This window comes from Exophiala aquamarina, assembly GCF_000709125.1.
Source record: "Exophiala aquamarina CBS 119918 chromosome Unknown aczIA-supercont1.1, whole genome shotgun sequence".
Lineage (NCBI taxonomy): Eukaryota > Fungi > Ascomycota > Eurotiomycetes > Chaetothyriales > Herpotrichiellaceae > Exophiala > Exophiala aquamarina.
In genome coordinates this window covers 1,534,040-1,556,054 of record NW_013550587.1, presented here as the reverse complement: position 1 = coordinate 1,556,054, position 22,015 = coordinate 1,534,040, and the positions used below count along the sequence as shown (strand labels likewise).

Sequence of the window (22,015 nt, the reverse complement as noted above, 5' to 3'; positions counted from 1 at the left end):
CGCTCTCCACCTTTCAACTACAAATGCCTGATTACATTCCATGGTACGAAGCCTTGACCAAGACCACTCCCCATGCTCTACCTCATATTGAGTGCTCGAGCAGGAATACCGCGTGCCATGAACTCCCCTATTCAACCGGGCTCTCCATTCATAATGAGGTTGTTTAAAGCATTTTATGCTGGCTTCTGCCGCGGGGGGTTCACTGTGGTCACAGACAGCTCTCCTCAGTGCTGCCAAACACGAATAAGATAGAGAAGTCTCAATTGATCTTCGCAAATCAACCAGCTGGCCGCCACAATGTCTCAGGGTTGAGACCCGGCCACAAATAGGGTTTCCCTCCAATGAAGCTTTGGGTTCTCCATGTCATCTTTATACATGTCCACTAGATCTACTGTAGCTGTCCATTTCACACCCTTTGGAATTGGCGAAAACTTCACCGAGTAAGAGAGCCTGTTTGTACCTCGAGCGGCGTTCTTCCCACGAACGATGCCTTCAACGTCGTCCACCTCATCCCTGCCACCCAGCCGGCCAACAACACGAGGGTCTGATGTACAAACAAGCTCCGCCACCTCTTCGCAGGCTCCACTGGCTCCAGGATCCGCCTGGCTGTTTTCAACTGGACGATCCTGGATATATCCTGATGGGGATTTTCGGAATAATTCTGTTCCTGAGCTTCGAGATCTCAAGATGGATATCATGTGCAACTGGCTTCACCATCAACAAGTCGAGAAGATGTGGTCAACAAATGCAGAGGAAGAGGGTGTTATGTTGAAGAGGGCAAAAGGCGACTATACCTGTTGCCCTGAAGACCTGCGATCAAATACAGAGGGGTTCTTTGACGCTGTGCTTCAACTCAATGTGAAAGTAAGTGATTATCTTATCCTGCACAGCTCACCTTCGCTTACTGTTAGAAGTGCGCAATGACGGTAAATACACGAATCATCCAACTTTTTCTCAAGGATAATAATATATCTTTCGTGCCCCTGAAGTCCAGCCTCCGACTACAGGTTCTCCCTGATATCTCGCACCTACCATATTGTCAGAACCACCAGTTTGCCGCTTTCATCCAGAACTCGGCAACTTTGGTCGTCTGGGACGATGATCCGAACCACATTCTACAAAGAGTGCAGAACATTGAAGATCAACTCATCCAGATGATATGGAAGGAATACCCTGAGGGAGATGAGTCTTGCACGCCCACGAGTGCAACGCCTAGGCAGGTAGATGTCAATCTCCAAAACGGTGTCCATCTCGAGGACGGAAATGCTGTCCAGTCACCACGCAGGGTCGTTCTCATTCAGGCAATCCTTGCAGCTGTCACTCTCATCCTCCTTGTCTCTGCCATTGGTAGTGGTTGGCGTGAGATCGTGATCGAGATCAAGGTTGACAAGTCATGGCTGCGGTTGGCATTTATCGCAGTCGTGCCTTTGCAGTGTTGGTTAGCGTTGTTCTTCATGCAATCTATTGCTGGTTGTATTGCTCAAGTTGTCGGACCAATCAGTCAGATGAATAAAAACACTCGATTCTATTCTGGCCAGCCACCTCGTCGTCTACCCACCACGGGCATCCTGCCGCACGTTACCATCCAGTGCCCAGTCTACAAAGAAGGACTCTGGGCCGTGATTGATCCGACTATCAAATCTATCAAGGATGCAATCTCAACATACGAAATGCAAGGCGGTTCAGCCAACATCTTTGTTAACGATGATGGCATGCAGTTGATAAGTGCTGAAGAGGCACTTGAAAGGCGTCAGTACTACGATGAACATAACATTGGCTGGGTGGCGAGGCCGGGACATCTTCAGCCTTGGCCGACAGACCCCAGTAAACGATACGTTCGGACTGGGAAATTCAAAAAGGCATCTAACATGAACTACGCGCTCTCCGTCAGCAATCGCATCGAAGACATCATGGCTGAGACCGACCGTTCCGATGATTGGGATCGAGAGAAAGAACAATATATCTACTGGAGAGCCCAGGGAAATATTATTGACGTTGACAAGGGGCTCACATGGGCAGGTGGGAATGTCCGAGTTGGTGACTATATCTTACTTATTGATTCTGATACCCGAGTTCCAGTAGATTGCCTCTTGGACGCTGTGAGCGAGATGGAAGCATCACCTCAAGTTGCAATCATCCAGTTCCCCTCCGGAGTGATGAATGTTACCGACAGCTGGTTTGAGAAGGGTATTACCTTCTTCACAAATCTTGTCTACACTGCCATCCAATACGCGGTGTCGAACGGAGATGTCGCACCCTTTGTCGGACATAATGCGTTCTTGCGCTGGAGTGCTGTACAAGATGTCGCATATCTTGAAGTGGACGTCAATGATGGCATTGTGAAAGAGAAGTATTGGTCTGAATCCACAGTATCAGAAGACTTCGACATGGCCCTTCGTCTACAAACTAGCGGGTATACCCTTCGCCTTGCTGCGTATGCAGGTCAAGGTTTCAAAGAAGGCGTATCTTTGACTGTATACGACGAACTTGCCCGGTGGGAAAAGTACGCTTACGGATGTAGCGAACTATTATTCCACCCACTCGTCAAATGGCCGACCAAAGGTCCATTCACGCCTTTGTTTCGCAAGTTCATCATGAGCGGCATGCCCCTGCCATCGAAACTTACCATTATGGCCTATATCGGCACATATTACGCCATTGGCTCAGCATGGATCCTGACACTGCTCAATTACTGCATCATCGGCTGGTACAATGGCTGGCTTGATCATTACTATATCGACAGTTTCAAAATCTACTTTGCCATTATTCTGGTGTTTACCGCTTTGGGAAACTTCGCACTTGCCGTCCTGCGTTACCGCATCGAGGAATCAAATTTGCTCTCGGCCATGTGGGAAAATTTCCGCTGGATCCCACTGTTGACAGTATTTCTAGGCGGCATCAGTCTGCATGTTTCTCAAGCAATCCTTAGTCACCTTTTCAGCGTGGACATGACGTGGGGCGCGACAAGCAAAGAGGCCACGGATACAAGCTTCTTCAAAGAAATACCTTTCATCATGAGGAAATTTCGTGTGACCTTCCTCTTCTGTACGGTCATAAGCTTGGGTATGATTGTGCTTGCCGGTGTCGGGCCCCTCGGTGACCTTGTACCTTATGATTTCCAGATCAACTTCTTCACAGCCATCTGGCCTTTGGCGACTGTTGTTGGTAAGTAACCCTTGATAGTTTGTGTTTGACTACGGCGACTGATTTCATTGGCGATGAGTAGCCTCGCATGCTCTGCTCCCTCTTGTGCTGAACCCAGGGTTGATGCAGTTCACTTTCTAATGATTTGAGGTATTGGGGTTTGGTGGCAAAATTGAGAGTGGATATAACATACCACCCATTGGCCGGGATATAGTTGTGAGCGGTGCCAGGTCTTCATCCTAAAAATCAACTCGAAGAGATTTTACTGTTAGATTGCTAGGAGTAAGGGTACACTGTTGGAATCAATCCTACTTTGCACCACAGATGGGATCCAGCCTGAAGCATCAAGATGCTCAAAAAAACGTTGAAGATTGCAGCAGCGCAGTACCCTGCCTACCCGAAATATGTCATTAATTCGTGAATTCATGTTCTCTTGTCTCAACTGATCCTCATCCGTCTCTGCGTGCTTCATTGACACTTCTTGTCAGATATCAAACCAACCGCTGATGATCCACCCTCGATGAGATTCTTGGGGCTGGCCTAGCGAGAACTGCACGGCGGAATCGGACGAATCCTTCGTCTCCGCACGCATGAGCTTCCATTTCTCCCGTCCCATTAAATCCAAACGGCCGTAGTAAAGCCAGGCACTGCGCTGGACAGCCTGCATTGCCTCGCTAGCCATGAAGCGCGCCAAGCTGGGGGTGCCGCCGCGGCTGTAATGTGGTGCATGGCGAGTGCCAGGGACAAACAAGCCGTTGCCGCAGTCGAAGCGGATCTCCACGTGCCGCATCCACGAGGCGACGCCGACACCAAGCCCGTGCGACAGGTTGGCCAGCAGGTCCTCGAAGCACTTGGGACAGTGGAAGCGGACGAGTAGGGCCGACAGTAATGGTCTCAACTCGTCGCGCGTGCGTCGACTCACGCTCAAAAGGTGCAGCCCATTGCGTCGAGTGATGTTCTCCAACTCGAGGACCTGTGAGACAAGGCTGGAGATCGGTGACAGCTTGCCAATGCTGGCCCGGTGCCGCCTGATGCTCGGAAAGTAGTTTTGTGTTGGTCGCTGGATGGTGCACAGGTCAATGTCGAGTGTCTTCCTAGGTAGAATGTATGAGTAAATGTGTAAACGAGTCTCAGTGGGGAGCTGGAGGAAAGCTGATTCCTGCTCGTATGGAGCCGCTGGGAACGTCATGTGTACGAGCAGCCAAGTAGAGGTACCCCGAAAATAGAATTTGAATGTGTCTGTGTGTAAACAGTAACTCCGACTATACGAACAAAGGCGCAGATGCCCTCACTTGACCTCGTCCAAGCCTGAACTGTTTGTTTGTCAACACTACCTGGTGGGATACAGTTTGAGGTAGGTATCAAATCAGGCCATAGAAGAGAAGGGGTTGAGCTGGAAAGCCTTGGCAATACATGCAAGAGAAGGGTTCTAGAAGACTGCTTTGACAAGTATAGCCTCGCAGAGACTTGACAGGCTAATTGCCGATAAACGGGCATCCCAGGCAGTGTATTGATGCCTGTGACCTACCATTATGATCATCAAATCAGTAGACGAGAATGAATGGGTCAACTTGAAGCCATCCATCAAGTCTCCTCCTGGCTGCAAGTCAGCCATAAAGCAGAACGTAAGTCTATTTTGGAAATAGGAGGAGCTGAAAGATTGGTTCAATGGTAATGATTACTCGACGATGCATCCGCATTTGAACAATTGCTAGTTAGACTGCTTTTGCCTCAAAGATAGCTTCCAACAGTAGCGGGTTCCTTCGCCCACACAACTTGATGTTCGTACCGCCAGAGACATGGAAGAACAGAACCTTCACACAACAAAGAATTCTCCCACATCCCATCATTGCCAAGTAATTAGATCTCCTTCATAGCCTTGATTTCCTTTTGCTCAACCACCTCATCGAAGTGCTTCCCGGCGACGATACTACCGCCAAGAAAGATGGTAACTACCCACTTGAGCCAAACAATACTGAACGCTTTGACATTGTGTTGCTTCAGCTTTGTCAGTGCGAAGTAGACTGCTTCAATCGAATGGGATCCAAAGAGGAAATAGAAGAGAAAAGCTTGAACAGGTTTCGAGTATTTAATGGTCTTTGCTCCCCCTCTGGCAAGGATTTGATCGTGGAGGAGAGAACGAGGCTCGATGAATTTTCGTCTGGCCGAGATAGTCATCAAGCCGGTCATGACTATGGTCGCCAACAGTTTGCTGCCTTTAGGAAGATGATATTCGTCAATAGTGACGCTGGATGCTTTGTGTGAGGCCATGGGGGTGCGTGATGCCCTGAGGCTTTGGTCGATTCAAAGTCAAGTGGACGTAGTGTACAGCTGAGCGTCAGCACTTACCCCCGGAGGAACGGACGCCTTAAATCACAAGTCTGAATGATGGATTTGGTGCACAACGCCGAGCAATATGATCCTCTCACTGACATGGTTCCCCGCGCGGGAGTTGTGGAGGAAGGTGAGTAAGGAGTACAGATATTGCTGTCCTTCTTACCTTGTCAACACATGGGAGTGGATGCGGACATTAATTGCTAAGTGCGGAGTGCAGAATGCATCGCAAGGTACCCTGTATCCGTATCTTGAACCTGGTGGAGTGATGGTAGAGAACGGTTGACAAATACGGTAAAGGACAGCGAGTCAACGGAAGATAGACGGAAAGAAGAGGAGAAACAGGAAACTGTGGGGAAGAGGGAAGAGCAATTGAGGCAGGGGGGAATAAACAAATTGATCTAGCTGTTTATAGTAAGGCTGATATTTCCCGATAGCCACATGATTTTGGGTCGTATCAATTTTTATCCGATGCCTGCGGGCCGATAAGGTGAAAAGAAACTTGACAGATGCGATTTTGATTTATCTTCTGTGCCTGATAGCCATGCCAGACTACGACAGCGACTCGTCCGATAATGCTGAGGACTATTCCACCACGGATGTCACTCTCGGCTATGCTGCCACCGAATCTACAGGCGACGATATCAGTCACCTTGGAGGCCACTCCACCTGGCTAGACACCCAAAACCCTCCACCAGCTGCTCTTGCCAAATGTAAAGTCTGCAATGGCTACATGTCGCTATTGCTTCAGCTCAATGCAGACTTGCTACAATTCTTTCCCCATGATGAACGACGGCTACATCTTCTTTGCTGCAGAAAGAAGACATGCTCCAAGAAGTTTGGTAGTATCAGAGCCTTTCGAGAAGTGAAGAAGCGTGAAGTGAGGGATAGAAAAGAGAAGAAACCTAAGGAGCCACAAAAGGAGAAGCCACAACAAGATCTCGGAACCGCATTATTCGGAGGAACGAGCCCTCTTCCAACATCGAATGCAGCCAATCCATTTTCCTTAGCCGGTGCGGGAACGCAGCCAGGTCCTGCAAACCCATTCGCATCAGTTGGCTCACCCTCAACGCTGGCAGCAAAGCCTCCTCAAAGACCGATCGATGAGCCACAACCGCCTGTTGAATCCTTCACTAGTAAATTGAAAATTGGCATGGAGTCTCAACCGGAGGGTACGAAGGACAGCACGATAGAACGATGGCCAGAAAGCTCCGCCTTTCCTCCTCCTTTCACCTCCTATTATCTAGATGCATACCCTGAAGAGCTGGAGAAAGAGGATACTACAAATGCCAATGCCGAAGCATCTAATGTACAGTACGATACAGAAGACGGTGGTGGCGGTACTCTTGAGAAAGACACCTTTGAGTCGTCGCTGGATAAGACGTTTCAAAAGTTTTCAGACCGGGTAGCGCAAAATCCCGAACAAGTCTTGCGTTACGAGTTCAAAGGTGAGCCATTACTCTATTCGGGGACGGATAATGTAGCATCTCGGTTCGTCGTTCCGCATGGAAAATCCGGGGCCGTCAGAGGCATGCCTCGATGCGAAAAATGTGGATCTCAGAGAGCCTTTGAACTGCAGCTTGTACCAGGACTAATCTACCAACTCGAGAAAGACGAGGCTATGGATCTAGAAGAAGGCATGGAGTGGGGAACCATTATTCTCGGGACCTGTGTGAACAACTGTGGCGAGGCTGGTAAGGTGTCTTTCAGAGAGGAATGGGTCGGTGTGCAGTGGGAGGAAAGGGTGGCCAGGAAATGATGATCGGGAGTTCTTCAAGCTGGTCGTTACTCGACAACCATGCCGTGGTGAGAAGGCAACGGACATCAATGGTGCCGCACTGGTGCAGAAGCACTCCCATCCGACGGGCATTTGGGATTTCGGGGAAATGGCGGCTGTTCCACGAAAAACGAATCTCCACCATCTGTTTGGAATGCCCTGATACCTGTCCCCGCAACATGGAGCCCAAGCACTTGCAGTTTCACTTCGTCATGGACGACTCTAGTCTCCAGAGCCATCTTATCATAATTCCCGTCCAATTCCAACGGACAGTGGCTGTCAATTATAGCGGTCCGTGCATGTTCCCCAATCCATGGGCGGGGACCCACTCTCCTCTCCAAGATCGGACAAATTCGCCCAGGATTCCCCGGCTCCTTGGCCAACTAGCGCGTCACGCTAAGTCGCGTCCACACGCGTTATGTGAAAACAAATTTTTTTTTTTTTTTGGAATTGAGCAACGACCAACGTTCGGCCTCCCTGGTTGTGTACTCCAGCGATTTCGAGCTCGTAGAGTTGGATTACACCCATGATGAACATCACCATAACTTAGGTCACTGCTATTCCCTCCTCAGATTCATCAGTGACCGATCAAGGGATTCGCAATCTGAAGCTGATGTGTTGTGTACGTGATCGGCGGCTCCGTCTCCGAAGCCCTTGGGGTTTCGCATCCAACCGCCTGTGAGCTTTTTCGCTTAGGCCGCCACACTAGCTACAGCACAGCTGATGATGGACAACGGATGAGATGATGCGCGCCACTATCCTGATCTGTAAGCTGATGGAGGGTAACCGAGCACCCATATGTAGCAGTAGCTTTAGGATCGTCGACCTGATTAGCAATAGCGATCCCACCCCGGCATCTAATCCTACGTACCACGTCGCTCGTAACGGGCTGAACTTCGAACTATTGAAGTTGATCCGGATACAAGGCCCGGGACACGTTGGCAAAACTAATCTTGGCTAGCATGCAGTGATGGCGACCGATCGCGTGATATTGCTATTATTGTACGGATATACGGCCAGCACGCAGCAAAGCAAGTTAAGCGGGATGAGCTAAGAATTCGCCAAAAATCATGGTCCCGGCGCTGTGCTTCGTACCAACAAAGGGACAGCACACACACACTGCAACCTACTCATAAGGATATGTTTTTGGGGGGGGGGGCGGCGCGGGGGGCTTCGAGGGGCGTGCTTGATGCGTAATCTGACCTGCAGTTGGTCACCTGCACTGGACGCGAGTACTGGCCTTGGATTGAGGCGGCAGACACTCCTACTGCTGCTGCTGCGGCGTTGTACGAGTCAGTGAGCGGAACTGGTGGAAGGACAGGCTAGGTACGAGTAGGTCCTTCTGCAACTCGCTATGCAGGCTTAGCTGTAGGTGTACGTCAAAGTGCATGCATTGAAAGGCACGCATGGTCGGCACGAGCGAAACGCAAACAGCCTTGGGTGCAAGCTAAGCTGCAAACACTTCCGCTCTCTGGCTGGCCGGCTGGCTGGCCAACACTGGGCAGTGGATGCCATTCGGTCACTTGGCTTCACTACGCTGTCCATGGCGTGGCCAGTAGCATGGCGAGTGGATATCGACCTTGAACACGAGGTTCATAGCAAAGAAAACCTCGCGTACGGAGTACAGACTACTCGCGCGGCAGCTGAACTGGACGCTTGAGACGACAGGCAGATAGATCGTCGCCTTCCAAGACTCTCCACTTATGCAGGTGGTGTCATTCTTCAAATCTCTCGTGGGTTAAAGTAGTGATAGTCGCAATACGGATCGTCACTGCGCCTCTGGCTCCGACAAAGAAACCCGGAGTTGCACGGAAGCTTAACAACGCCTCGTGGGGATCAGGCCGTAAAATCGCACTCAAAGCCGACACTAACGTTGGCTTGCTACCCTTTTGTCCCCGTTCGTATGCAGTATTTGCAACACCAAGGAGGAGTCGCTCACCTCCCTCGCCGAGGTCAAACGTAAGCCTGGACTAGCAGGAGAGAGTGGTGCGGCTAGAAGCTGTTGAGCGTGGATAATCTATGTCGTTGAGGATAGTCGAGAAAGCTGGACACAAGAATGGATTGGAGCCGTGAGGCTGGATGTCAAAGCGGCTGTCTTTGCTGGATTACACCAAATCTTGATGTAAGAAGACTCATTGTCTAGTTCACCGAGGGTTAATGTCGAGATTCGTAGTCTGAACCCAGTGCATCTGCAAAAAGGACGCTGCACAGAACGAAGATTGTATACTACTTAATCATTTGGGATTTTGAACTAACTACGTGCCCTTTGGACTTGCTAACTGAGCTACTTCTTACTGATGTTGACAAACAATTAACGGATGCAACACTCGAGATAGACCCGAGTCCTTGCGAGAGTGTGAAGCAACAATCATGTTGCTGTTTCAAACAGCTTGGGAGACAAAGATACCTACCACATCTGGCGTTGACCAGGCAGACCTCCAGATATCCATCCCTTGCCTTTTTGGTACCTTCTTTGCCCTCCAGTCCTTGTTGGAAACCAGCTCCAAGTAGACAATTGAGTGAGATGAATCGGTTGATGTCTTTTGACGACGAAAAGGGCAACCAAACATGCTGAAATGCCTTCTTACCAGCGCCCCCGTCCCGGTCTCCAGTCTTCTGATTTTGCTAGGTCGAAACAAACGTACTCCGTGTTGATCGTTGCATGCATTCGTTGCAAGAGAAAAAAAAGAAAAAGAAACTTGTTTGTATGCTATTCGTGATATTTCGAGCAGGTCGTAGGCACAGCTTTGGTGTGCCTTTTGGTGTTGGTTTATCGTAACGAGTTTTTATCGATCGAACGACAAGATATGGACTTTATAGGACTGAATGGAAAGGTTACGAGCGTGGAATGAGTTCATCTCCAAGTTGCAAAGCGAGACCATGATTCGATGGTGCTTTCCGTTGTAGTGTTGGGCTACCAGATGGTGGCTGTAGTGTGTCAAAGTTCAAAGACCTTCGTGCAAATCGACTAGGGGTCTTTGCAAGTTTTGGGGTCCGTCCACCCCATTGAGCGGGGCCAGGAGAAGGAGTTACATTGCAAAAGTCGGCCAAATTGAAGTTCTGTCCCGGAGTCTGTAGAGCACCATTGAATAATCCAAGACTAGTTCCCGGCGTGGTCATGACTGATGAAGGTAGGTGAGTATGTTGAGAAGGGGGGGTGGAGGGGGGGTCCATCAGAGGCTGATGAAGATTTATAGCTGGGGAGCGAGATGGCGAGTTCGCAAGGTAAAGAAGAAGGTCAGCTCCAGCTTGTTTAGGATTGGCATTGAGCAAACGCTTCGTAGGCGGAGGAGTTCGAGGAGGAGATGAGGATAGAATACTGCTGGACGGTTCGTTTGCAAAGGACGGCATGGGATGGTCGTCGTCGTCGGAGTGAACATCAAACATAGGAGAATCGTCGTGTGCAGAGTGAGGAAGTGTAGGCGTGTCTGCTTGGAAGGGCTCACGCTCTTGGATAGACTGTGAGCGGCCTAGTACCGGCGAGGATTGTGACAGACGGTAGTCTTGCTTCCATGTCATGGTGTCGGAAGGTCTTTCAAGGCCAATGGAATTGGCCCGGACTCTTTTCCTCGAGCCGAAGGGAGGGCCAGGGACTTTGAATGTGGTACTTGCAGGCTTCGAGAAGCGGTTACTTGCGATGGATGAGGTGGGGACAAAGTCGTCGTCGGACCCAGAGGAGCCATCGGATGCAAGATCGTCATCCAGAAATGGTCTTTTTCTCTTCAACTTTTCAGTGAACTCGGGCTCGATGGTCGAGAGGGTTCGATCTTGCCAGCCGTTTTGGGCCTTGAAGCTTGCAAAAGCTAGGCAGTCTTGAAGATTCCGAGCAACCTGCAAAAGGGGAAATTTCCAGGTTAGTTCTGAATGTGAGGTGCAAAAGCCCAGAAGAATTGGCAAGGTGGGCTACTCAATAAGACGGGTTCGTACCTTTGCAATTTCAACTCTCCTCATGACTTTCTCGGCCACCTGAGCTGCAGCAAAGGGATGCCGCTGCTGCTGGGAAGCCATGTTGGTGCAAATACTGTGCGAGACCAACATTTAGGGAACGGCCTGTCGAGAACAGATATTAAGAAGGAGAGAAAGTACGGAAGGATGTGTCAAATATGTGGTGTTGCCCCGGGACGTCAAAGCGCACGACGGACTGGCCCAGGAAGACCAGAGCTTGTCACTCGGACGGCGTATGGATACCTGGCAAGCTGGATCCAGGGCGTGGGGCGGGCTCCCTGAACAGGGCAACGGGTGGTGCTACGGCGTTTCGTGGCACTTGATAAGGAATTTAGCCAGACGACATGGTGAATTGCTGAGGGTGTGTGTTTAAGCAGTAGTGGATAGTAAAGGTAGATGTAGATTAAAGAGTAGGGAAGTAAGGGAAAGGCAGTAAAGCAGTGAACTGTGATGGCAAGTAGAGAGTCAAAAGCCTGCGAGTGAATGCGAGTGGCAGTGGAAGTGGCAGTTTGCCAGAGGCCGAGGGGAGGCTAGTAGTGCAACTTACACTACTAGACTTGCTTGGACTTAGGATGCATGTTTGGCACACAGTTTGGCGGGCGACAGGTGGGGGTGGTCGTCGTTGTCGCTTAGGGTGCATCTTGGGCATGCTAGGTGGTGGTTTAGGTGTTGGTTTAGGTGTTGGTTCTACGAGCCTGGGGTCCTCCTGCTTCCACACATTGACGGTTTCCGCCCAACTGCCAACCTGGAACTTTCAGGTTAGTAGTATGTAGTAGTACGTAGTTGTGGTAGGCTCCCTCGGCCCACTTTAGGGCCAAGCCGTGGCTGGAGTCTCATGTCAAGGCCAATTGCACTGACTGACTGCCCCCCAGACACGGATTGCTGACCGGTCGATCTGCTCCTCAAGTCACCAGAATCACCACTCACTGGCCTTTGGAGATTGGCCGCTGCATTGGTCGCATGCACCCCGTCGACTTGCTCCAACCACAGACCTCTTGACGGCTGAATCCCTTTCAAACCCACGTTAATCCATCACCCAGTAACGCCGTCAGTTGAGCGTTTCTCCTCCTGAATCTCTCTGATCGTCAACCTGCATTGTCACCGATCTGGCGCCTGCTCAATCCACCAGCCTCCTCCGAAGAACGGACCGCTCTTTTCTCGCCTATCGGGCTACCGTGGCGGCCATCGAGAACATGTACCGACTGTAATTCAGCCAAATCTCATGATTATTTCTTTGCTCGTCTAGATCTCTCACTGAGATGTTAAGTTTTGTCCATGCAATATATACTTTCAATGGGTCCGGGGTTGAGGAAATGCTCACGACGGCCTGCCCTAACAGGCGTAGCACTCCTGGGTAGAGCTCAGGAACACAATCCGCTATGCAACCTGGCCACCTAACCCTACTGGGCATTTTTAGACCGCAGGCCTTTTGCCAGCAAGTCGGGATCCCTGTTCGTTTGTTCACCGGTGGACGCTGTCTCAAAAAGTACGAGGACTACAATCTCGGTATTAAGCTTTCTTCCGGAGGCCTTCTCGCATAGTGAATCATCAGCCAATCAGCCTTTGATGGATAGCAAAGTAACCCGTGCGAATTGCCGACTCCCTGCCCAGCGGGAAGTATACTTGCAGAAGCACCGGCAGAAGGTTTATTGATATTGGTCCCAGCATTTGGGTTTCCCCCACATCCTTTGAACTTCCACCCTAAACACCATGGGCACTCCTTTGTGTACTTCGTACCTTCAGAACCTAACTACTTCCCTGGCCTTCCGATGTCCATGTTTGTCAATGCTGGCAGAGCCATCTACCTAGGTACCCAGGGCCTCACTGCTGAGTGAAATCCCGTATCCAATGTTGGGTGGACGAGTACGCCGTCCATTCTTGGCATCAGTTCAACTTGCCCTCGCAGGTGAAACCGCTGGGACTTCATTTGTATCCCCTCACGTGATGTCTTCTCCGTTGCACGTGTGTTTCCACAATGGAAATGTATGAGTAGGCCAAGATAATGCTACTGTTTGTAAGTTCTTGTTTCCGGTATGTATGATACTCCGTACGCCGTACAACTTTCGTTTGGCATAGACAAGTCGAGGTGGAAACGAGAAGGGCAGAATGCATGACATCTGCAATTTGCTATGTAGAGGCCGCGCTGAATGGCATCAGGGGAGTGTCGAGTACGGAGTGCGAGGCATCAAGGACTCCGTACTCCATACACCGACTATGATACCTATCTACAATGGTTCTGGAGACGGAGGATTGTGACACAAACGCCGACCTCGCAGTATCCATAATGCTGGGGTGGTAGAGGACTGTAGGAGAATCAAGTTTTGTGTCAAGGAAAACGTGAGGAAGATAATTTAGTCCGTCAGACACGCCGAAATTTTGGATCGAGTCCTCTGATTTTCGCTCTACCAGTGGAGCATTAATTAAGGCCACGTGACTGTGTTTTCATTGTCAGTTCCGGCATAAATCTGGTCTGACGTGAAACACTTGTACAGTAGACTGATGGGAAGCGATAATTAAAGGCTTATCTCTTTTGCCGTGCGGATATCTATCTAGAAATCCCACTGCGACCGCCCACACCAATTAAATGTCCATTTTCAACCGCCGCTGGAACCACACGGTCGCCTACGGCGCCCCAAACGTCATTTCTCTCGCCAAAACCATGGTCGGGTCCACCAGAACCGGCTGTCTCTCCCAACGCGAATCCAATCCAGAGAATGGCCAAGTCATGGCATTCCTCTCTCAACCACATGCACAAAGCCCACTCTACCCTGTGCTTTACCCGGGGCTGTTTCCCGTGCAATGTAACTCTCTGGAGCTTAGTACGTACTACTAGCAACTGGCGCTTCTGCTATCCTCGTCATCACTCTCTCCCTATCTCCACCCTATAACTTGACATCAGCATGATACGGAGGACTCTTCCCTGGAGTCGGTCTTGACTGCCCGCTATCTCGCAATATCTAATGCCAAGCAGTCTGCCGTTGCTAGATGATGCGGCTTGCTGCCGCCAGGGGACTGACGAATGACACATCTGTGCTGCAGCATGCCAACTATCTGAAGGGAAGTTTGCATCCTGCTACTGATCTTACCTATGGAGCAGACCAACCAGAACAGAAGAAAACCGTCACTGGTTCTGCCCTTCACCACCTGATCTAGGTATCTGGTATCTGTGTGTGTGAGAGAATTCACTTAGTAGGACTAGACTATCTACGGTGCCTACCTAGGTGGTAGCCTCGCTAACTGCCACTGCTCCTGCTTCTTGCTGCACGGCCCAGTTTTTGGCTGCCATCGCTCTTGCCCGATACCCGCCTCCCACCTCCCTACCGCAGCTGCCGCAAGTGGAGTTTGCATAGGCCATTGGCAAAACCCGTCAATGTTTCTTGCATTGAACTGTTGATGCTGTTGATCGTCGACTTCCTTGTCTCACCCAGTCGCTTCTACAAATTAAACCACCTCACTGTCGCTCGTTTCGCCCTCTCCAATACCTGCATATCTGCTGTTGTGCACCCTTGTCAACGTATCGGAAAAAGCTCCCTTGCACACGCATGTGCTCGCAACCCTCTGCCCTCTAGATTGCGACACCCAGGTCGCACCCTCGACCTTGAGTTCTCATAATATCCCACCTCGATGGGACGCTCGTGGACTCCGTGAAAACAGTCTTTCCTCCATCATGCCCTTCTTCAAAGAATTGCGCAGACGATCAAGAGCTAGTTTTCGTACCTCGGATTCGTCTACCGGGTCCAGCAGCACAGTCCCAACGGCAAAATCATCATCCACCCTCAATTCTGCTCAAGGAAGTGCCACTCCTCCCTCAACATACCATGCCAATGGCTCAGCATCCAACGTCGTTGCTGCAGCAAAGAGCAACGGTGACGCTCCTCCCCCAATCCCGCAACGTCCCAATGTGACAGTCCCCAATTCCAATCGGAACAGCATGATGGTGAGACCTCTAGCCCGATTGTAGAGAGTTGAAGCCAGAAATACTGACAGCGTACACAAAGACTCTGTCACCCTCCGGTTCGAACCTCACTATGCGAAGTCCACTTCCCACCTCCGCTTATGCCCCCAAAATTACATCTATACTTGACAACTCAGTGGTACGGGCTCCTGAACCCTTCCAGAAAGAGATGTGGGTCACTGACACTTGTCCAGGTCTATCACAAAGTCTTGCTCATAAATGGAGAAATCGGCGAGCCTCAGTCCAGGTTGTTAGACGGTAACTTGACAGTGCACCACGACAAGGATGGCCAGTCATTCCCGCCAACGAATTGGCCTGTTTCCGATTCTTATTTCAAGGCCTTGGTCTTTCTGTCACCTGGATGGAACAGACTTCGATTTGATTTTGCATCCCCGAAGCTAAGCTCAGCACCCAACGGGTCCAACCCTACATTGCATTCATCCTACATCATGTTGAACTACCTCCCCCTAAGTAGTGCGCCTCCGCTGCAGTTAGTAATACTGGCAGGCAAGGATTCTCCCTGCACATACGATGCCGTCCCACAAAGGATCCAAAACGAAGGCAACGATCTTAGCATGGCAGTTCGCAAGTTCCGAATGGCCGCACATCTATGGCAAACGTTTACCGCCGAACAAATGTACCGAAACAAATTCGGCCGAAGGTGTTTCCGATTCGACGAGGAATGGCAGACCGGCACTCTTTCTTTGCGTGACTGGGAATCGGGGCGAATGAGGAATGAAACAAGAGTTCATGTAGTACGATCGGACAAGACTACTGCCGAGTTACGAGACTTGGAGTTTGCACAACAACACGGACCTGCTTCCAAGAAGGGTGAACTTTATTCAATCGCTGCGGAAGCAGTCAAAAAACATTTCAACGTGAAGCCCGGGCAGAAGCAATACGTAGCATGCCTCCTCTTGGACTCTCACTGGGACCCAGAAGCCGGCACTATCACGGGCCACGCTGCACTGGGCGGGACTGGCGATGATCTTGCTTTAGCCATTTTCGGCTCACATGCCCTTCAGAGCTACCCAGCGTGTATTGAAGAGGTCGTCCCTGCATTTGTGGACTGCACCAGGACCGACACGAAATATGTGGCCAATGATTGCAACGAATCTGGCAGCAGTTGGGAAGCAGCCAATATTGGTATTGGTGCGCATATGCATGAAGTTGGGCATTTGTTCGGCTGCCCTCACCAAGAAAGCGGAGTGATGCTTAGGGACTATGTCCGTCTCAACCGGACCTTCCTCGTTCGAGAACCATACGCAACAAGAACACAATCTCAAGGTCTCAAGATTTGCCGGCAAGAAGACGAGTGTGCCTGGCATCGACTGGATGTTCTCCGATTCAGACACCATCCTTGCTTCAAGCTTCCAAGTGACGAGCCACTCTCTCAGGACGACAGCATCCAATACTTCCCAATCGATAATGGACGGCTCATTATTTCGGCACCCACTGGAGTGTCATTTGTCGAAATATGGACAGAAGGAGACGATTTATGCCGTCACTGGATCGATTTTACGAGCAGCGACCCTAGAAATAATAACATCCCTAGGCAGGTGACTCTGACAGAAAGCGAGTTACGAGGCCGGTTGCCCGAGGACAAAAGAAAGGCCAAGGTCACACTACAAGTCTTCTGTGGTAGCTCCAGAAGTGAGAAAATCGAGGACCTTGAAGATATTCTTTCCAGGAAAAATGTCATCACCCTTCCGGCTGTCCGACTAGCACCCAAACGAGACGAAGGGCTCACGATGAATGCAGTCAATAATGTCCTGGGACTAAGCAAGTCACTTGACTCACGCCTTGGTTTCAAAAGTAAAAAGCTGGGGTTTTCGCAGCTCGAAGGAAGTACGCCGGAGGATCTGATTCTGGAGAGTACCTTTCTCCAATCAAAACTCTTGACGTCAGTCAAAGTATACCATGGTTACGCTCTTGACGGGATCGAATTTTGTTACGAGGATGGCCATAGTCAATTGTTTGGCAAACGAGGTGGCAAGCCGGGGGGCGATGAGTTTTTGCTTGGTAGGATCTTCTCACAGTTTCAGTGGCGCTATATTGACCAACGTTGTCAGACACTCGTCGTGGAGAGACAATCCTCGGTTTTTATGTACGGGCTGGGCTCTGGCTTGATGGCATCGATATTTTGACGAGCGCTGGGCGGCGGTCTGGAGTTTTTGGGAACCCCACCGGAGGTTCTGGGTAAGTGTCACAGCGGTGTCTCCGGTGTTTAGGCTAATTCTTATCCAGGCACACTTTGATGGCTCCCAGGGGGTATAGCCTTGCCGGAATATCAGGCACGTCAGCGGCCTGGATAGACGGGTTTCAGATCATAATTACACGATAATTATTTTGCATTATCGAATGGGGCAACGGATATCGACTTAATGTACATGGATCGGAAGTGATCTTCACAATTGAGGCATGAAGAGTTTCGACAGTTCTACACGAAAAGCGCCCATGACGTGGGACGTGCAACCCTCTGGTCGCAGATCACGTTCAGCCTTATAGAGGGCTTAATTTCACCTGCCACTGGGGGGCAGCTAATGGCCAAGCATACGATATGGCAATGGGTATTGAGGGAACAGGTACCTCCTCAATGTGGAAAATAGGGTGTTTCACATTATACACTCGGATTATCGTCTTCAGCACAAGCGAGAAAGGAATGTAAATATATCGCACCCATTCGGCTGTATGCATTATAGCCCCAGGTACGAAGCGTACACGCAGTCCGACCGACTTTGATTGACGACGACACAGAATCTTGGTGATGGGTTGTTGGAAGACGGCAGATAGTCAATGAGAGATAATGCTAACCATCAAAAGTCCAGTCCTACATTCCTTCTGAACTTGTTGAAAGCATGCCATGGCAAGAATACGGTTGGGTCATAGGTATGGCAGTCGACGGTAATCGCAACTCCAGCATCCGTTACGTCTCCGTGGAGCCCCACATAAGACGCCCCCTATTTGGGAACTGAGGAGGCTTCCAGCAGTCGGCCCCACATTGCCAGTAACATGATTCAAGTGTCATTCAATGCTTTACTCCGTACTGGCAAGCTGGAAGCGTTGTACTGTAAGCTTCGCAGATTAAGATTGATTTGGCCCTTACAAATGGAGCAAGCCCCGGCAGCCCCAGACACGAGTCCAATGCCACTGACGTACGTCAAAAATACAAGGAAACACTTGGCTAGGTGGTAGACGCACCTTCCTGTACATATCTACATACGGGAGGTAAAATAATGCATCAGGCTTCCCCGCAGTTGATGTCATGAGCTCTTTTCGATCGATCTTGAAACAGCGACTTTCAGTTGGGATCTCCTCAATCTACTTGAACGTCGAAATTCATATGCGGGAGGTCATTAGTTGGCTGACGTATACCTCGGTGTTCCCAGAAACCTCCGCTCAAGAATGACAAACAAACAATGCAAGACATGCGATAGGGTGTTTAGCAAAACAGAACATCTCCGCCGACATGAGCGATCACGTAAGCCTCTCCTGAATTCAGTATCGCTGCCGCGTATGTGACAACTCACAATGGACACTTAGATACAAACGAAAAGCCTTACCAGTGTGGAGTTTGTCTCAAGGTGTACGGTAGAAGGTAAGACTCGAAAGCTCGTCAAGTGGATTGATGTCTGACGCGCGAGCGGCCAGGGATGTCCTAAACAGGCATGTCAAGGGCCATCAGAACGACGTCGGCTGGGAACATTATACTCCTCACAAAAGACGCCGTGGCCTGCATGGCTCGGTGAGTGGCAGCGATGGTAGCATCCCACCAAGCTTTCCGCCTCAAGACAATCCTTCAATACTTGAAAGCAATGCGCCTTCACAATCACCACTCAATGATGAATTGTGCCACAGAGGACAAGGCAAGATGCCTGCCGGAACAAATGTCACATCCAACTCACACGCGGCGACTGCTGTCATCACGGGCTCTATGAGCGATACTCAGCCTCACGGAACGGCAGAACCCCCTTCAGGAGAACCTGAGGCTTCTCTCATCAATGAGACCGTTCTTGGACCTATCAATGCTAGTATTAATCGCCATGATCCACTGCTCGATGAGCAGCGCTATAGAGCTAATACGCCATACGACTCATTTGACCACTGGCTCGGTGATTTTTCAATATCCGACTTTGACCAGGACAATTTCCTGCATTCATGGTGTCCTTCCTTGCTCCCAGGCACAGATTCGATCTCCGTCAATCCGTTTTCTGTACCACAATCCGAGCAGGTCCTAGATGGTTGGACTCCAGGGAGTAGGAGCCCCCTTCAGACTATTCAGACACTCGAAACCAGCAGATCAAGCACGCACCCAATCACAAGTATTTTCAATTCACCCAGCCCCATTTCCAACAATTTCACTGCTTCATTTCCTAGAGCTCGTCGGCAATGGCACTTACGCGGAGGTCAGCCCCAATCGAGTGTGTGGATGGCTCTACCAGGAGATGGCACGGAGAATGAGCCTTCTACAAATTCCGTTCCGTGCAGGGAAACCTTTCTTCAGCGTCGAAGGTTTGACGAAGACACCAGAGCACGGTTGAAAGATGCCATTAGAACGCACCAGCGTTTCAGCCAGCTACTTCCTCAGCAGGCAACCGGCCCAAATTACAAGAGCTTCTCCTCTGTCAGCACTACTTCTTCTCAGGGTGACATGCCCCCTGCGGGTCTCCTGGACATTGCTCTGGATGTCTATTTCGCAAAATGCGATCCAACGATCCCGATCATCCACCATGCTACATTTAGTGCTAGAACAGCTCCGACTTGCCTGCTCCTGTCACTGGTTTTGACAGGTTTTAATACTTTGGGAACAAAAGGTGCAGTATCTTATGTGCGAAACCTCCTTCCAACCCTGCTCTCCATGGTTCTGAGACAATTAGAAAAGGAGTGTACAGTCGGATTCCAAGATGCAAGCTGGCTGGCAACCATGTCTGCGGCCACAGTGTTATCCAACATGGCTATCCTGTTGCAGCACCAGGGCAATGAAGAAGGTTGCAGAACTGTGTTCTTTGTGACAACTGTGTTGTTGACGGCACGTAATGCTGGGATCTTCTCCGTCCGGGTGCCTCAATCAAATCATGAAAGCATCACATATACGGACGACGTTCAAGATCGATGGCTTAAATGGTCCCGCATTGAATCTGCGAGGAGACTCGCAAACGCTCTTATAGATCTAAACTTGTCCTTCTCAGCCTTATATGGACGAAGGCCACTTGTTCTAACTGACGATGTCAGTATCATATCGCCTAGTGCCGACGACGTGTTTTGGACGGAGACAAGCTCTGAATGGTTGACTCTGGTGCAGGGAGAAACCCCGAAGCACAGGGATACAATTAGCCTCAGTTCGTGTGCGACCACTGGTGACGACTGGAGCGTGCAGACTGCGCGAGGATTTCTTACACTTTTGCAGTCATCACTATGGGAGACCTACCATAGTTTTCACACATTGAGGTTCGTGGTACAGCTTGATACCCGAATTCATCCCTGGCAGGCATGCGAAACACTGAGCGAAAGAGACCTTGTTAGACTAACCTTGAGCTTGTCTCCCTATTGCATCAGGTCGTCAGATGGTTTGAACATCAACGACGCAGTATCATGGCATCTCACATGCCTCATGCTCGCTGCGAATTGTCAGAATATGGCAACGGCGCTGAGATTTGCAGGCGATGGAGCTGCCAATTTTGCGCTTGAAGATATCAAATCATGGGCCATGTCACCAACAGCACGGAGGGCGTGTCTCCACGCTGGAGAGATATTTGCGACATTATTCCACCGAAGAATCAGGGAGTCCGTAACTTTGCATACTGTTTGCGGGGCGTTTTGGGCAGGTCTCGTCATGGGACTCTACTACCTCAATGTTCCTTCTGAATCAGCGACCAGAGAATGTGACATTGACTTAATCAGCAGGTTTGACTGGCAAGCAATCGAGACTGCCGGTCTTGCCAAAGACGCGCAGCATCCACGAGGAGAATCATCATCTCCCATAGGAGTGTCGGCAAAAGCACTGGAGTTCATAGCAGCTGGAGGAACTCCTCGCATATCCGGCGATTACCATCCTGGAGGTCATGTAACTGCCAGGAGGATCTTCTCGCACTTCGCTGATCTGATCGATGGTCTGGGAACCTGGCGACTTCCGATACTATCTCAGGTTCTTCGCGCCGCGAGTGAAGACCTCATGGACATGGATAGTCGGCCTTGATCTTATACTGAAAACGAGAGAGCTCTGAGCTCGTGTGCAAGCCCGAATCGGTCGGAGATATAGGGATGAAGAGCGATGAGAGAACCTCGAGTCAACATTGCTTCTCGGTACCAGAGGCGTTGAGACAGCTAACAGAGATTGTACAGAATCAGAGCTGTCCAGTTCATTCGCAACCAAAAAAAAGTACGGGAAATACACGGAGCATCCAGGTTGCGGTTTTGACTGTCCATGGGCTGGTTGTTGCATCCAGCGCCGCCAGCGAGTGGATAAGGGGTCCACAGGACAGATATATTGAATCCAACAGGAACGCGCGATGGCTGTAGCGATAAATATTGTACCCTCGATGATCGACCGATCGAGCGTGATTTGTGCATCGTGAACAGTGTGTGCGACGCAGGTATTGTACTTTATACTATTGTATACGGCTCTAGATGCATTACATGCGACATGTTCGCTCTTGACGAACCAAGCTCCTCGTGGACGCGGATCCCGACTCCCGAGCTTTGACGGACACCGTCACACCGCCAGGGGGTCTAGATCGAACAGATAATCTAAGCGATTAGAAACAAAGCTTGCGATATTTTCGTGCGCGGCTGCTGTCTTGTCGATAAACTATACGTGCTCGTGCCTAGACTTATGCGTCTAGGGCCCAGAAAGAAACAAC

At 50.2% G+C, this 22,015-nt stretch overlaps 7 protein-coding genes across 7 annotated transcripts; 4 read left to right on the top strand and 3 right to left on the bottom strand.

Annotated features, from left to right (window-relative positions):
- Positions 1 to 486: 486 nt before the first annotated feature.
- Positions 487 to 3,285, top strand: A1O9_00552 (uncharacterized protein; the record flags this gene model as incomplete). Its single annotated transcript, XM_013409715.1, has 3 exons — positions 487 to 864; positions 915 to 3,165; positions 3,227 to 3,285. The coding sequence occupies 3 exons, from the start codon at positions 487 to 489 to the stop codon at positions 3,283 to 3,285; spliced, it is 2,688 nt and encodes an 895-aa protein (XP_013265169.1).
- Positions 3,286 to 3,628: 343 nt separating this feature from the next.
- A1O9_00551 (uncharacterized protein) lies at positions 3,629 to 4,333 on the bottom strand (the record flags this gene model as incomplete). The annotated part of the gene is made up of 1 exon (XM_013409714.1): positions 3,629 to 4,333. One exon carries the CDS (start codon positions 4,331 to 4,333, stop codon positions 3,629 to 3,631), a length of 705 nt encoding a protein of 234 aa, XP_013265168.1.
- A 671-nt stretch (positions 4,334 to 5,004) lies between these two features.
- A1O9_00550 (uncharacterized protein) lies at positions 5,005 to 5,415 on the bottom strand (the record flags this gene model as incomplete). The annotated part of the gene is made up of 1 exon (XM_013409713.1): positions 5,005 to 5,415. One exon carries the CDS (start codon positions 5,413 to 5,415, stop codon positions 5,005 to 5,007), a length of 411 nt encoding a protein of 136 aa, XP_013265167.1.
- A 607-nt stretch (positions 5,416 to 6,022) lies between these two features.
- A1O9_00549 (uncharacterized protein) lies at positions 6,023 to 7,237 on the top strand (the record flags this gene model as incomplete). The annotated part of the gene is made up of 1 exon (XM_013409712.1): positions 6,023 to 7,237. The coding sequence occupies one exon, from the start codon at positions 6,023 to 6,025 to the stop codon at positions 7,235 to 7,237; it is 1,215 nt and encodes a 404-aa protein (XP_013265166.1).
- A 2,853-nt stretch (positions 7,238 to 10,090) lies between these two features.
- Positions 10,091 to 11,263, bottom strand: A1O9_00548 (uncharacterized protein; the record flags this gene model as incomplete). Its single annotated transcript, XM_013409711.1, has 2 exons — positions 10,091 to 11,086; positions 11,183 to 11,263. 2 exons carry the CDS (start codon positions 11,261 to 11,263, stop codon positions 10,091 to 10,093), a joined length of 1,077 nt encoding a protein of 358 aa, XP_013265165.1.
- Positions 11,264 to 14,867: 3,604 nt separating this feature from the next.
- Positions 14,868 to 17,499, top strand: A1O9_00547 (uncharacterized protein; the record flags this gene model as incomplete). The annotated part of the gene is made up of 6 exons (XM_013409710.1): positions 14,868 to 15,137; positions 15,199 to 15,294; positions 15,350 to 16,870; positions 16,943 to 17,177; positions 17,228 to 17,354; positions 17,403 to 17,499. 6 exons carry the CDS (start codon positions 14,868 to 14,870, stop codon positions 17,497 to 17,499), a joined length of 2,346 nt encoding a protein of 781 aa, XP_013265164.1.
- Positions 17,500 to 19,026: 1,527 nt separating this feature from the next.
- On the top strand, positions 19,027 to 21,351 carry A1O9_00546 (uncharacterized protein; the record flags this gene model as incomplete). Its single annotated transcript, XM_013409709.1, has 1 exon — positions 19,027 to 21,351. One exon carries the CDS (start codon positions 19,027 to 19,029, stop codon positions 21,349 to 21,351), a length of 2,325 nt encoding a protein of 774 aa, XP_013265163.1.
- Between the last annotated feature and the right edge of the window lie 664 nt (positions 21,352 to 22,015).